This window comes from Apostichopus japonicus, chromosome 2, assembly GCF_037975245.1.
Source record: "Apostichopus japonicus isolate 1M-3 chromosome 2, ASM3797524v1, whole genome shotgun sequence".
Taxonomy (NCBI): Eukaryota; Metazoa; Echinodermata; class Holothuroidea; order Aspidochirotida; family Stichopodidae; genus Apostichopus; species Apostichopus japonicus.
Window position 1 is genome coordinate 27,036,956 of NC_092562.1, and position 16,111 is coordinate 27,053,066.

Consider the following 16,111-nt stretch of genomic DNA (forward strand, 5'->3'; position numbering starts at 1 on the left):
GCAAGTTGACCCAAGTCAGTCTCTTACATGCATATTTAACGTCCATGATTGTGAATTGTCAATTGTAAACAACTCTGTAACTGGTCGACATACATTAATCTTGAAGTGACTAGAGCTCGGACTCAAACTCGGACTCGACAGTGATTTCACTGTTTGTCATGTCTTCCATATTTGCAGTGTGACAGGCCTAAACTGAAAAAAGTCAATACTACAAGCTGTGTGTTTGAGATGAATCCCTCATCATTTCTACCCCAAAGTAGTGAAGGTGCTAACTTAATGCTAATTATTATGTATTTGTCAACCTGTTCCCAACTTATTGTATCATAATCTCATTACTCCTATTACGATGTATCTTTGTGCAGAAAAACTTCACAATTCACCACCTGATGCTGAAGGCCTGGAATGAAGGTAGTGATGTTTTACAGCTAATGAAACAGATTGAAATACTTGAAGAAAAGTACAACTTGGAAGGACCAAAGGTGGTCCATTGCAGGTACGTAGAACCATGGCTGGTGGCTGCTTTTTCATCAGTATTGGCTCTATGGTCGTATAACGAGCTGGCTTAATGACTGTAACAACTCCCTAAGAAGTAACCTTGTTTCACTTACAAAATTTAAGATGTCCCTGCCATCAAAGTTGTTTTGGGGAGCTTGTCATGACCTTGGAAAGGCCATAGTGCCATTCATATTTGATGATGTGTGTTCATTGTTACGTTGAATGTTAACCTTGAGGTTACAGTTTACTAAGTTGTATTTGTAACTGCATAGTGGCTCATCGGTGTCAAGAACATGTTAGTAAAGTGGCAAGCAGCACTAGTATCAAAGAAAAAAGGACTTTTAGCAACAGCTGCTTCAGGGAAAAGGTAACTTCAAAATTTCAAATGATAATGGTTTAGTGAGAACTTCTAAGAGAGCAGAAAACATTCTCTTACATCTCTCAAGGATCAGTCAGTTTTTTACTAGATAGATCGAGAGGGACAATCTCTTCATGCGACTTCCATAACTGGCGGATGTGGAAACTTGTAATTTAGTCTCTTGTAGTTAAATGCCAGCAAATGTTGGTGGCTGGGTAGAATTATAGTAGGCACCCAATGACCTGTTTGAATGCCAGTTGAGCAAAGGATAACAGTTTAATACATTAGAAACAGGTCCTCATCCATATGTGTATATCAGTCTGTCCTTCAATAGAAGCAGGTATCTGCCAAATTACATCTTGTAAATGACCTATTATACCAATACACAACCGGAATGAATTCAAAAGCAACATAATTGCAGATACTTGATATGAAATGTGAAAATGCTATATGCTATATATATTTATGTATATATATATATATATGTATATTTATATATAAACATATCTATATAAAGCCATATCAAACAAGATGTCATATGAAGTTCTATATAGGAAAATAGTTCCCCCGTAGCACTGAAAGTCATTTCTAATAAAGACAGTTGAGATAAAATCAGCTGAATGAGAAGTTTTCTCTGGTGAAGCTTGATAAATTGATCCAAGTTAGCCCTGTCAAATATATTTCAGTCTTCCAGATAGTACACTTGAGCCTCTAGAACAACTCCAATGCCTATCCCTACTCCACTTGCATTTAAAATACATCATCGACATTGTAAGTGTTGAATTGTAGAGGTAGTGACAGATCCCTTCTGTGTTTGTGGTGAAAACTCTTTACTTTCTTTGTTTATGGTGAGGTGGGGGTGGGGGGATTGAGCTCACGGTTGGCAACTTGAAGGTGTGTGGAAAGAACCATTAAATTATTAGTTTTCAATCAATCCCGCCATGAGGTTACCAGTTATGGAGGAATGAAGATGTTTCTTTAGAGGACTGAACATATTTCATGAGCACCTCCCATTACTCTCAAAGTGATGAGAGACTGCAATGGAGTTTGTGCATTATGCTTGTATAGCAAGATGAAACAACAGAAAAATATGGTTTATTTCAGACCATAAGATTTACGTAAATAAAACACATTTATAGCAATATATTTCATCACTACAGAATTATGTATACATATTACTGAGCTTTATTCAAAACATTCCTAGGCTGCATCACCACTTTCAAGACAGTTTTCAGCATGGTAGGTGAACTCATTAAATATTATATAAATTCAGTTAACTTGTGATTGAGTTGTTTTATTTGACACTTCTGCAGAAATGGTGTCGGTCGTACTGGAGTCCTTCTTGCAGTCAAGTCTGAAATGGAACGAATCACGGTTGAAAACAAGCTGAATGTTTTCAACAGTGTCAGAATGCTGAGAAGCAGTAACCACAGTCTCGTTCTTACAAAGGTAACCCAGCTCATACAAGTTAATTTTATGTCAATTTCTTAACCATGTTCTTTTTGCTGATTAAATTGTGACTCCACTGTTCATCTGACTAAATATATATATAGATATCTATATATATATACCAGCATTGTTTGGAATATTCAATATTGTATAGGTGTTGATATTTGTAGCTTTTGCAAGTCTAATGCTAGTATACGATTTGAAAAAAATACAATCAAATCTTTTCTATGACAAGAGTTGCATTCAAGCACCCTCCACAAAGTACAGGCAGAAACACTTTCTAATCTAATGAGAAATCATAGTCTATAGAAAGATTCATTTTAGTTAAATGAACTTTTTTGTTTTGAGGCCCAATAAAACAAAATCATCACGGCTCCTTCAGTTTAAAAGCAATTTTTCCCTCCACCCTGCTCCTCTACTCTATATATCAGTCAGCCATGTTTCTCCATGAGTTTCCTACATTGTTTCTTTCGTTCATCAGGAGGACTATATCTTGTGTCATCAGTTGCTAAAAATGGCTAATCCAGCAGAACCTGAATATGCCAATATTTAAAGAAAGATGCAGAAAGTACAACTCTTGGATTTACTTCTTTTTTACCCAGAATATAATGGAGGCATAGTAATAAAAGGATTTTCGTTTTTCATGATTCGGGACTTCTTGATAGCTATGTTTCTCAGAATTTGTTTCTACTACTTAGAAAAGTTTTATACTTCAGCTTACAGATTATATAGCAGGTTACTTGAAATTAAAAGAAGTAATAATAATTAAGAAAGAAACTGTTTTTTTAATCAAAATTCTATTTTTAATTTGTTTCCACATTACAATGTGTTCTTGTGCATTATTTTATACCAAAAATAATTTTGAAGCAGTTGCAAGTCATGTCCAGAAAGAAGAAATACTTTTTTTTTACATATCAATCACATCATAATACTAAAGGTATTCCAGGCTTGGTAAAACCTGTGAGGTATGACCTGTTAGTAATAATGGCCACTTTGTATTGTGAAATATAAATTTCTTTCATTACGATTTACAAAGATGTAGACAAATTATGATTTTTACATAATTTACACTGTTACGATAACCTTGCACACATATCACACAGTGTAAATTTTAATTTTTTTAAAGTTTAAGTGTAAAAAGAAATTTTGCATTTCTAATAGTGTTGTGGAACCTTAATGGCTTTAGATTAAAGGTTCATAAAACATGATAATTAGGTTTATATTTTCTTTCATTCTTCTGCTTCTATATTACATTAAACTGCTTATTGTATATTTTTTTATAGTTTGCTTTTGTTTCATATCTTCTAGCTTTTGCTTCAATTGATATATATATTTTATTTCATCATATTGTATTGAGAAATTACAGTAAAAAAAATGAAGATATATTTTTATTTTTTAGTTAGTTAGTTTTTTTAGTTTTATTAAAAGCCTGGCATCCAGAGCAGTTCTGAACACAGGGACCCATGACACTTTCTAAAGACATATTCAAAACCTTCCAACCTATGACATAAATTTTAGCATCAAGTTTTATTCCTACAGTTTAAAATGTTTCTTCATATTTTCTTCTTCCGTATACTACTTTTTTGCTTTTATTATTTTTGTCTTCCAATTGCCATAATAAAATGTTATAAAATTATGATTGAAATAGAAAAGGACAACATTAGAAATAACCCAAACTTGATGTTAGCTGAAATTTGTTAGAGAAATGAAAGAGAATGAAATCATTGTACCCTGGCATAGCAATTAAACTACATTTTCGATGAATTTCATGTAAAAGTCTGATTATATTTTTAATTTCACATGTCTCTAAGTGATATAATGCTAAGTACCTTTTATAGCAATAATAACTGTTACATACATCAGGTTTTTGGTCACACATACATAGGTTCCAGCATAAGCAAGGCAGACACATGTTCCATAACTGCAGTCACATATTATTGCAAGTTTAGATCAGGTATCTACCATACTATAAGCAATCAATATCTCCAGGCAAATATGATTGCAAGTTTCGGTTAAGTAGCAACCATACCATAAACCATCATTTTTTTTCTGTCACATATGATTTAAAAGCAAAGAAATGCATTAAACTTTAAAAACTTGCAAACAGTATTGGTATGTACTGTCAAATGTCATGCTTCCTGAATGGACTTGATGGTTATGTTCATTAAAAATATTTACAATTTCCCAGTTTGTAATATATATACAACTTCTTTTCTGAGTATGGATAAGCAGGTAATTGTAGTATATTGTTTCCAGAAAGACTATACCTATACCTATACCTATATATATATATATATATATATATATATATATATATATATATATATATATATATATATATATATATATATATATATATATATATAGATATATATATATATATATATATATATATATATATATATATATATATATATATATATATATATATATATATATATATATACATATATATTATGAGACAAAAGCAGAGAAATAAGATATGACTCACAATTGACATATAAGGAGTATAAGTAATGATCAAGAATTGATTTTTTGTGTGTGAATTAAACATATAAGCAGAACTGAGAACCTGTTTTACTTACATAAGTGCCTTTTTAACAACGTATACAGTAGATATATTAATGACATTGCAAGACTCACAAGAGACGGGGGAGGGTCTTAGACCATGGTCAACAAGTGACAATAATAGCCCAGCGTAATTTAGGGCATAAATCAATTCGTGAAAATATTGTAGGACTCCCCATTTCCTAACATTTCATTCGTCATAGACATTTTCTTAAATACCCAAAGTGAGTTTTAATTGACTCAAATGTCAAATATGTAACTGAACGTGTACCAAAAGAAATCAATTGGATCTTTTGTATTAATTCTCACATCGCCGGCCTCAACAAAGACTTGGGACCCCTAAACAACTCCCAGTTCCACAAAAATATGTTATCCGTTCTTTCTTCAGTCCTTAATCTGCTTCCTGTATAGGCTAGATTTATTTGGTATTAATTCCATCAGTGCCCCTCATACTTATCTAGCATCATACTTCCATTATGTTACATTTTGTACTTTTCATTTCACTGCCAATTATTGCGGAAAAAGGTCCAAGGGGAACCAAATATTACAAAAAAAGATATTTTAAAGCAGTACTACTTATTTGTCAATTGTGAGTCATATCTTATTTCTATGCTTATGTCTAATAATATTTTCTTTTGGAGTAAACAAGTATTTTCTTTTTATGAATTAAAAATAAAAAATATAATAAAAATTAGCATATATGGCAAAATACATATATATATATATATATATAATAATCTAGAAGTAAACAATCTATTTCAGGAGAAAAATGTTTTCATTTACATTTCAGGATCAAATATGTTTGTTTAAAAATTCATTTTGAAATAAAAATGCAACTCAAAAAGGTGCTTTACTTTATCAAGGTTTTAATCTATTCTTGGACAGTTGTTGAAACAGAAGCAAAGCTCTTTTTTATAAAGAACAACATGAAAGAACTGTTTTTAACTGAGTTAACAGCTACTGTTAGTACCAGAGTAAGAAACATGATTTATTCATGCACTAACTGATATTCGAATACCATATGGAATGCTGACAAACATCAAACACTAGGTACTACCACACTGTAAAAGTCATAAAACACCATATTACATTGCAAATCCATTGAGACATTACACTATAACACTCATTAATTTCAAAAGTTGAAGCTACTTGTTTCCAATATATTTTCATGTAATCAAAAGTTACTATTCTTTAAATGTATTTATCGTGAGTATAAATTTACAATAACTAGTAGAAAGTTTAGCCTTTAGTATTTAATGTTACAATTCCATTCTGGGTATCAGAAAAGCAAGCTTAAACCAAGAGCCTTTCCCGATGTTCTTTGATTGATAGTTAACCTAACTGGTTACTATATAGACCAATGTATTCCCAGCTTTGCATGTATCTTTTACTACTTGGTAAATGTATGTCAGCTCTGCTTAGATGTTGCCATATGTTGACTCTGGTGAATCCACCTTCAATAGGAGATGACAGAGATCGTAATCATCCTGAGAATAATTAATGAAAACATAACCTCTGAGAGAGAATCACCAAAGTTACTGCACACATGTATCATACAACCTATGAAAAACACACCTACCCACAACGGTCATACGATCAATATTTTCAACACCAAAGCCATTTAAGTGGTTCTGGTTACTTAAAAAATCACATTCTGTCGTTTTCATCGATTGAATACTGACTTATATTTCCCGTGACGAATCCCAACGAAAGAATGGTAAATTATCAATTTTAGCCCTCACTGTCTCATGTTATACCTCAGAAGGGCATGCAAGAGATATTAAGCAAGATTGCAAAAGAGCATATGCAAACAAATTGTTATGCCTACTACGACCAAGTTGGTAAAGTCATTAAACGGGTGGGTGGTGTGGCTACCATCCATCCAGGCCGACTCCTTCCTCTTTAGGATCCACTTCCGTTACATGGCTAGTGTCAGCGAGAAGCTACTCGGCGAACAAGGTGTGGGTTGGTTCATATAACCAAGGCATAAGTAAAAAGGACAGGAGACCTTAGTAATAATATACGATCTTTTTAAGGAATTTATATACAGCTCACCTCACTGAGTTTGAGAATCATCTCTCTTGTATGTATGTATGTATTTTTTTTTATTTGAGTAGGTTGCTCTCCATGCACTCCTGTCTTCAGACCGGCACCAATATTAGGGATAACGTTCACGTTGGTGTGTGTGTGGGTGCATGTGAAGAGATAACTATGGCTTCTCACTTTCCAAAAAGATGTTCCATAGTGGGGCTGGGTGGGTTAGCATATATGAGGTAAGTGCGTGGTTACCAAAATCACAAACCAGGTAAGTAGTTTCGGGGAACTTATAACACACAATTACCTCATATAAATTTGCATTCATACTAGCAATGTTGGGGAGGTCCTTCCCGAAATACTATTGCTCTACCAAAGGAGCCCTCTGCTGAAACTGTTTGGCAAGTAACATGACACAAAGGATGAGGGAGTTTTCCATGACGCAGCCTTTATGACTTCTTCCATTGAGATGTAAGACCTGGCGTTGGCCCCAACGTCAGAAGCTGTTGCCAGTTTGTCTGTTGAGTAGGGCTTGATTAGATTGACAATCCAACTCAACAGAGTCAGTTTGAGGTTGTGGTAAAGGAATATCTTGGTAGGATGAATGGCCTCTGTGGCGTACTGACTGGTTTAATTTTCTATAGGTACCACTTTAGTGCCCTGACTGGACAACAAAGTTTGCCTTCTGTCATTGACGATATAGAGGCTAGTGTTGGGAGGAAGATTTCCTCTGGGGTAAATGAGGATGACTGGTTTGCCAGGAACTCTGACTCAGGTGGTAGGTGTAATCCACTCGGTTCAAACCCAATAAATCCCGGTTTGGTCGCCAAGACATATAGACAGCTTCTTTGCTTTGCTGACGCCGATGTAACAATGAAAGATGTCTAAAATGTGACAAATTCCCATGGTGTAAAGAACTGGTTCAATAGATGGTGTGCAAGTTTTTGAAGTATGTGGTTAATGGACCATGAAGGAGTCAGTTTCTTGGATGGTGGACGACAACTGAATATGCCCTTCAAGACGGGCCAATATTTTGTTAATGGCCACAGTTGTAGTGTCTCAGTCCTTGTGAACTGCCGCTATGGCCAATCTCTGCATTTCTTTATTGTTCTAATTTGTTTTCCTTCATGAAAGAGTTGTGTGAAGAAGCCAGCAAATTCTATTGTAGAAGCTTCCATGTGATGGTGAGAGTTAGCGGCAATAGCCCAGCGTAATAGTTAGTTAGTGGCTGCCCACGAGAAGTACTACTTCAGTCTCGAGTGGTATATGCTAGTTGTAGTGACCCAGCGGGCATCTGCTGCCAAAGCAGTAATTTCCGGTGGAATTTTATCTGCTTCCATGTATCTCTGGAAATTTTCCACACTGAGATGTAGACTGTGAAAGCCTCTGTAGTGAAGTCGGCATCTCACCTGGACTTGTAGGGGTCCTTCTCGGGATGTTTGAGTGAAAGATCTATGAGTAGACTCTACAGTAGTGGGAAGCAAGTGTGCTTGTGCAACATGGAGCTATCAGTATCATGTCCCTGTATTTTCGTGTAGCCTCACTGGGACCTTGTGTAGAAAGCACCACGGAAGGAACGCGCGAGTCAATAGTTCTGTCCAAGGAAATGAGAGTGTATGTGTTGCCCATGGTTCTAGATGAAGTGTTTAGAGCAGAACAACAGGAGCTTCTCGTTGTCTGAGGTTGCGAATAGATCCAGAGATGGTCACCTGAATTGCCTCTGAATTGCCTGCTTGATGAAAAGTGTGGATGTCTGTGTTGTGTTTGTCACACAGTAGAAGGAGGATCCATGTTCTCTGACCTAATAAGAGAGACTTCTCTCCACCTTGGTATTTGATATAAGCCACTGTCGCTGTGGTATCTGATCAAAGAGACTGTGTGGTTCTATGTAACAGTCTGCCCGAGGCAACGTGTCGCTTGGTCAACCAGGTGAGGAACGTTCACCGGATCCTTTGGATTGTACCACTGAAGGTATATCTGTAGTGACTGCATCTGAGGGTTTGCACCTTGATAGGATTCCTTTGTGGTCCGCCATCAGGCCAATCAGTTTGAGCCATGATCTCGCCTTTGAATGTTGTTCGGATAGAAAGTCCTTCGTAAGAAGTCACAGGGCGTCTACCTTTCTTCTGTTGGGAGGACCCAGTCCCTTTTTAGATCTAATAATGCTCCTAGCTACGTGAGGCCTTTGGGTTGGTGTTAGAGATGACTTACTTTCATTTATTAACCAGCCTATGACCATTGAGGAAAAAGAAGTCAAGTCTGTGTCTCTCTATGAGTCAGTCCTCTTCCGATCTTGAGACGAATTTTATTGTCTTATTGTTTTACGTGAGTCAATTTCCATGTGCTGTATTTTAATGTTATATCCATCTCATTCTGTACAACGAGCATTTAATTACCCGTGGCGGGTTTAATAAAGTGAATCTTATCTTATCTTATCTCTTACGATAAACAAGTCGTCGGGGTCAATCCTGGGGAGGGATCTGAAAACTGAGTTGCTAAGGACAATCCCAGCCAGGGACCTGTAACTCCGAAGGGGCCTTAAAGACATGTAAGGGTCTTCGCGGGGACATGAATAAACCTTGGGGAATTGAAAATAAATAGCAACACTAACGTATAGTGTTGGTGATAACTCAGAATTCTAAACCCAGATTTTGTTCTTCTATTTTCTAATTATGTACGAAGTCTGACCTAGAAATCGGTATATTTTCCTCCCAAAGCTTTAAGAAAACATCAATCATGCATCTAATCCTTATAGTAACACTTGAATTTGATCCATTAAACATCAAGGAGGGTTTAACGAATCGACCATCAGTGTACGATGAATCAATGTGAATTGAATCAAATGCAAACAAGCCAATATATAAGTATGGGAAATAGCGCTAGTAATTTAACATATCCTAACATGCAATATGTATGGAGATAAAATATAAGGGCCCGAAATGACGTAAACAATGTTGGCTATAAAAGTCATTAAAAAAACACTTATGCAAGAATGGTACTTAGCTAAAACTGCACAAAAACGATGTAGGATTATGTTAGCCACATAGAAGGTAAGAATAAAAATTCCCCCGTGTCAAAGACTTATGTTATCAATACAATCAAAATTGGACAAATTTTCACGACTTTCCATACCAATGGCCAAGAGAGGATGGAGGAGTTACGGCCTGGATGGCTGGTAGCCACACCCACTGGTTAACGACTTGACCAATATTAGCATAGTATAAGAGGATAACGCATATGCAGATGAGGTAAGTAAGTCCATGTTAAATTTTAAAGTACAGATATTTAGTTCAGAAATTCTATTAAAACCACTTTACTGTGTCATATAACAATTTCATGTCCTTAAGACTCTGGCCTCATTGACTATGATATATGAAGAGCCTATATACAGATACAACAGCACTGTATAAAATACCTGTGTAGGAATAAAATGTTGGTTACTTCCTCTCAGTTGCCTGACTGTACTGAACACATCTACTCTATGCTCTAGTTTCAATCGTTCCATCTCTGATTTGGTTACAAGGAATATGCCAGTTCTTCCAACACCATCACTACAGAAAAGAGAAAAAATACAAATTTACTTCTTTACATGAGTTTTATGATATTAAATTGCGATTTATTTTGGCAACTAATTTAAGTGTACTTATCATATGTAATAGATTAGCGAGTGCTTAATGATCTCCCCCTGCCTATAGCAAATGCCGCCTGGGTTCCCTGTTTTTGGCCGACAACATGAGAGTTTGATTATCTACTTGAGTGCCAGAGTTGGTAATGCTATCAATGGTGAATGCTCCTCTGCAATAATTCATGATTAAACACACAGTGTAATATTTCAGTGGTTAAGCCAAATTTGCCTTTACACTGGAATGTGGGACCCGTTCACAATTGAGAATGCACCCATACTTTAAGTCTGCAAGGGCGATTACTTCCTTAGTGTGAACGTTCGCGTACCCGCACTTCAAGTCCTTATGCATTCTTAAGAATAATCCTCCTTTCATGGTTTCTTCAATCCCTTTTTATTTCTAAATAAGTGAACGGAATGGTCGCAAACTTATAGGGACCCGAGGTTTTAGTTATAATATCCGCTATATCCAGTTGCTTTTTGGCGGGTATTTTTGAACGTGCAGTAGACATACGATTTTTGAAGAGGCCATAATCGGTAGCTTTATGTTTATTTCGATGATTTTGGAATCAGTTGCTACGACGGTTACTAAAAGGATAACACCATTACGTATTGCTTAGCCTAAAATGGGGTTACTTTAGCGTACCGAAGACCTTACAATTGGTCTTTATGCCTTCGATGTTGAATTAGCCTCAAATACGATTATCAGCAGTAAAAACCTGGGTTAACGTCTACTGGTATGTAGTGGTACAGATTAGTTTGAAATTTGAATATATACAGTATACTGTTTATGTGCAATGATTGAACGTTATGGCGAAGTTGTGTAAGGAGTAGTACGTACCACATTAGTACAACATATTTGGCAACGGCAAACCACAGAGAAATGTAAACAGCTGGTATGAATTTTTCAGGTCTGCACAGTAAATTAATCTCGCAAGCGGACTTAATACGAAACTCACCCATTCTTAAATGTGAACAGGTCATTTTCCTAATTGATAATCCTTCTCGCGTACTTAATATCAACAATAGCCCTAAGTCTTGCTTTTTTTTAATGTGAACAAGGCTGTAGTGCTGGCCATTAAAGCACTTGTGTTTATAATCATTTGCGGGGGGGGGGGGGGGTCAGTTGATGCTATCAAGTAACAAATTATTAATGCTCAAGTGACTTTAAGGAGGACGTTTTTTTCTAAAGTCAGACTTGACCATCATGTTGCAATTGAAACAAAATTCAAAAGTAGTAGAAGACCAAAGAGAAACAATACTTATAGACGGCTAGATATATGTAGGAGTGGATATTTGAGTACCCTAAAATGCCATGAACAATTTTGCTATAAAACAAGCAAAATATCAAACTTCTTTTCTCAACTGCAAATTTTGTGTAACAAATTATTTATACCATTCATATTCCCACCAATGATTTCATCAGTACTGAAATCAGCAAGTGATGTGTAGAGAGCAGCAAATCTGCAAGAGATTTCCTTCAGGCTCACGAAAATGAATTCCGCCGACAATCTTTCACCTATAGCATGTGCAAGCACTTAAGACAGCCTAACGGTTGAGCACCCTATATTTACTACAGTGTTTCTCCATGGCTCTCGTAAGGAAGTCAATTTGAAACCCAATATTGGGTTAGCACTCGAGTTAATTTATAAGGATGAAATTCAACACGAGACAATTAGATTGACAGAGATTTAATTTAAGAGGTTTCTTTCTGCAGTTTCCTGCATTTCATATTTCAAAATCATCATTGACCTAGTCCTGTTGATTCTATAACAGCTGTGCTGTAGTAATATAGATTCTGACAAATATAATAAAACCCTGTGGAACAAGGAAACTGCCAACATTGGCTATGCTGTGCATCCTAGTATTATATGGAGAACAAGGAAGTATAGACATAGAAGCGTATAAACTTGATACGCCCAAAACAAGTTTGGAAATAACAAATCCACATGCATACAGGAAATGAGGAAGGTAACTGTATCAGTTCTCCATGGAAGCTCATCCCGTAAAACAAACATACCTTACTATATCATATATCTTTGGCATTCAACGAGGTAGTAAATTCTGCACACATATTGCCATATTGTTATCGGGTAGGCTTATCCGATAGGTAAAATCAATGCAGGTTGGGAGCAAACTCTGCGATAACTGTTTGGTATTTGTAATATAAATAGCAAAGTTATAAATCATGGCTAGTAGTACATAATACTTCTAAATAAAGGCTGTCCACAATAAAAGTTCTGGCACTTGCTGAAGCCAAATGCTGCCACACATGAAAACTTTGCCTGCTACATGCCATTTATAAAATAGTATGACAAAACGTTGTCATTTCGTGCCACATGTCTATTCAAGAAATGTGTGAGGATGCCTCTTCCAATCACAATTCAAAGTCATAGTGTCAATAAGGGATTGTAAAGAACAAGATCTCTTAACAAATTACTTCCTCAGTGTTTTTCACAAGGAAGCCTTATGAGCACAACTACAATCATAAAAATATGATTCTACAATAAATTTCTAGACATTATAATTACTTCTTTCCGCTGGCAGACATGATATTTGACCATTCCTTGCAATCCATTATTTTTTCCAATGTTGGATTGTAGTTTTGCCTAGCATTGACTAATTCCTAGCAACACAATATGATCAACTGTATTAAGATGATCTCTGTTGCTAGGCAGCAGGGTTCAGTGTTACCTTTCAAGATCACTGTCAAAGCAAAACATATGATATGTCGAAAGTCTGTGTATTTTTGAATGAAATTATAAATCAAATACTGTACTGGCCTTTAGTACTTGCAAATTTTCGTCCAATATCATTGAACTTCATCTGACAACTGCAGAGGTGTAGATCCGATATTGATGGATTGTTCACATGAGTCGACGGGAAATAACAGCTATTGATTCCATGCATGAGAAAGTTGAAAACGCAACCTCCCTCTTTTATTGGGGGAGGTTTCTCCACGCGTTCCCAAATGGCTTCCCTAACTCCTCGTTCAAACCACCTCTCTTCACGATCTAGAATGACAACGTCTTTGGGATCAATTTGGTGCCCAGTTGTTTGGGCGTGTGTGTACACCGCTGAATCCGGTTGATTATCGCTTGAACTTGGGCGGCGATGTTGGGCAACACGGGCTTTCATAGGCTGTTTCGTTTCACCAACATATGATTCAGGACAGTCTTGTTGTGCACACTTAATCCCATAAACTAGATTAGATTGTTTGTCTCTGGAGGTCTTGTCCTTAAAGTGGACAAGTTTGCCGCGTAGTTTGTTGGTCGGCTTGAATGCGGTGTTTATGCCAAAAAGATTGTACACGTTCTTTACTCTCTCAGAGACACCCAAACAATAGGGGATGGTTATCAACGTTTTGGTTGTTGATTCAGAATCAGGGTTGGCGTTGTTAGAGCACTGGTTTGTATCTGGCTTTTGTTTTTTAGCCTTTTCAAATGCCCAGTTTGGATAACCACACCTCTTTAGCGCTCCTTCAATGTGATCTTTCTCCGATGGAATGTCACTTTGATCACTGATGATTGTATCGGCACGGTAGTGGAGGTGCGGATGACGCCAAGTTTATGGATGAGCAGGTGGTGCGACCCAAATTGCAGGTAGTGATCTCTGTGGGTCGGCTTGCGATACACCACCGTGCTAAGTTTGCGTTTAGGATTTATCTGAACAAGGCAATCCAGGAAAGCGAGGTTGTTGTTATGACACTCTTCTTGCGTGAATTTGATGTTGGTGTTAATACTGTTGATGTGCGTGAAAAAGTTATCTTGTTCGTCCTTACTGGTGATAACAAAGGTGTCATCGACGAAACGGAGCCACAACTTCGGGGGTACACCTGGATAAGTGTTTAGAGCACGCTGTTCAAATCATTCCATAACAAGATTGGCAATAATTGGAGAAATGGGATTCCACATGGAACAGCCATATAATTGTCTGTAAAACAGCTCATTGTTGGAAAAATAAGTGGTTTCCAGACAGTATTTGATTTATAATTTCATTCACTATACTACAACTGGATGAATCATAACATACATCAACATCTGTGTATTTTTCTTATAATCCTGTAATGATGTAGAAAGAATATATTACTTTACCTAGGCTGCCATGTTTGGCTTCTAAACTGTTTCAATCCTTCATTCATGACAATAGTTGAGAGCAATATTTCCCCAAATTTTAGGATTGTGGAAGTTTTATTCAAAAACATGCGAAAGGCAGCCTTAAGCAATTGATCCCTAAACTAGCATGGGCATATGAAATTCCAAATCTGTAAAACTTTACTCAGAGCAATGTTATGCGTTGTAAATTTCCAGTCTTTTAACATATCTTGAATACTATGTGTCACAATATAATCCCTCTAATATTATGTAATACTAACATGCAGTGACCAACTGGAAGTCCTTTTGCTGCAATGCCATCTAGTAATGTATCCATTTCATGAATGAGTCTTGTGATATCAAAAAGGTTCTCCTAATTCCAAGTCTTCAAGTGCATGCGATGGACTTTCATGGCTCTCTGAAACAGAAAGAACATGGGCACCACAACTGAGTGAAGAAGTTTTCCAAATGCATAACTGATTCTCATAGTCTCCTAGAATTAATCAGAGAAATGTTCTTCACGGAAGAAGGGCAACAGAGGGGTTGTGGGTGTGGGTGTTATTACATAGGTTGTATGGATTGGTTTTGCTAGCTATATAGTTCATTAACCGTACATCAGAGGTGAAACTCTCCTGTTGCATTTTCTTCAAACTCTCCTAAAAAGGAAATTACCTGAAACTAACAGATGTGGGTTTCAGTTTCTGACAACCTAAATAAACACTGAATACACTTGATTATATAAATGGTACCCTCACTATCCTGGCTGCATAGCAACAACCTGTTATTAGTTATAAGGGATGCAAACTTGTCTGCAGACGATTGACTTATTAACCAGTATATATTTCCCAAAACTAACTTTTCTCAGTCGAAGACTGTTTATGACTCAGACGTTGAGGGTTTACGTGAAAGACACATCTTATCCATTCAAGTAGACTTTCTTATTCAATATTTACGATATACTATGCTTTTCGTAACTTATTTCAGAAAGCAGTTTCATAGCATTGTTCTTCATCTTAAATGGGGAATATGGATTTATCAAAGATCTAACAGATAACTTTACAATTTGGATGATTTAAGTGAACAACTATGCGCCACAGGGAATGAATACGTTCAGTTACCTTTTCATAAATGTGAGATATCTTGAACATTCTATGAACATAGAACCCTTTATTCTCTTGAAATGTCAGCTCCAAAGTCATGTGACCAACTTCAAATGGACACGAGTCCGTCCAATACTTGCAGCAACTCGGTAAATGGAAACATCAAAGTAAGATACCATATGATGAATTAAAAACACAAAATAATTCACCACATTATGCTACAATTATTCGATTTAAACTTATTCGATTAGGTCAGCATAGATGTGCTTAATTACTGAGGAAAAAAAGCAAACACATGTACAGCTAGAACAGGATTTGAAACCAGTGACCTCATCACATCAAAAGGTAACTACAGTTTTATCAATAGTTCTAAGCACTAAGGTAACTATAT

General features: G+C 36.3%; 2 protein-coding genes across 3 annotated transcripts in view; one reads left to right on the forward strand and one right to left on the reverse strand.

Moving 5' to 3' along the window:
- The window catches only part of LOC139984471 (receptor-type tyrosine-protein phosphatase alpha-like), a 109,733-nt gene extending 106,522 nt beyond the window's left edge, over window positions 1–3,211 (forward strand). The window contains exons 17-19 of the mRNA XM_071998389.1: window positions 363–493; window positions 2,167–2,302; window positions 2,784–3,211. Coding sequence (XP_071854490.1) covers window positions 363–493; window positions 2,167–2,302; window positions 2,784–2,855 — 339 coding nt within the window. The 3' untranslated portion in view covers window positions 2,856–3,211. The remainder of the gene's footprint in view (window positions 1–362; window positions 494–2,166; window positions 2,303–2,783) is intronic.
- Window positions 3,212–4,753: 1,542 nt separating this feature from the next.
- Window positions 4,754–14,992, reverse strand: LOC139984578 (receptor-type tyrosine-protein phosphatase epsilon-like). Of its 2 annotated transcripts, none has more exons than XR_011799093.1 (3): window positions 13,310–14,583; window positions 10,320–10,455; window positions 4,754–6,357 (listed from the first exon to the last, which is right to left on the reverse strand). XR_011799093.1 is itself a non-coding variant. In XM_071998528.1 (3 exons), exons 1-3 carry the CDS (start codon window positions 14,955–14,957, stop codon window positions 6,289–6,291), a joined length of 261 nt encoding a protein of 86 aa, XP_071854629.1. In that variant the 5' UTR covers window positions 14,958–14,992; the 3' UTR covers window positions 4,754–6,288. The 2 variants fall into 2 exon arrangements, 1 of the variants encoding a protein (XP_071854629.1); XM_071998528.1 differs by lacking the exon at window positions 13,310–14,583 and adding an exon at window positions 14,902–14,992.
- Between the last annotated feature and the right edge of the window lie 1,119 nt (window positions 14,993–16,111).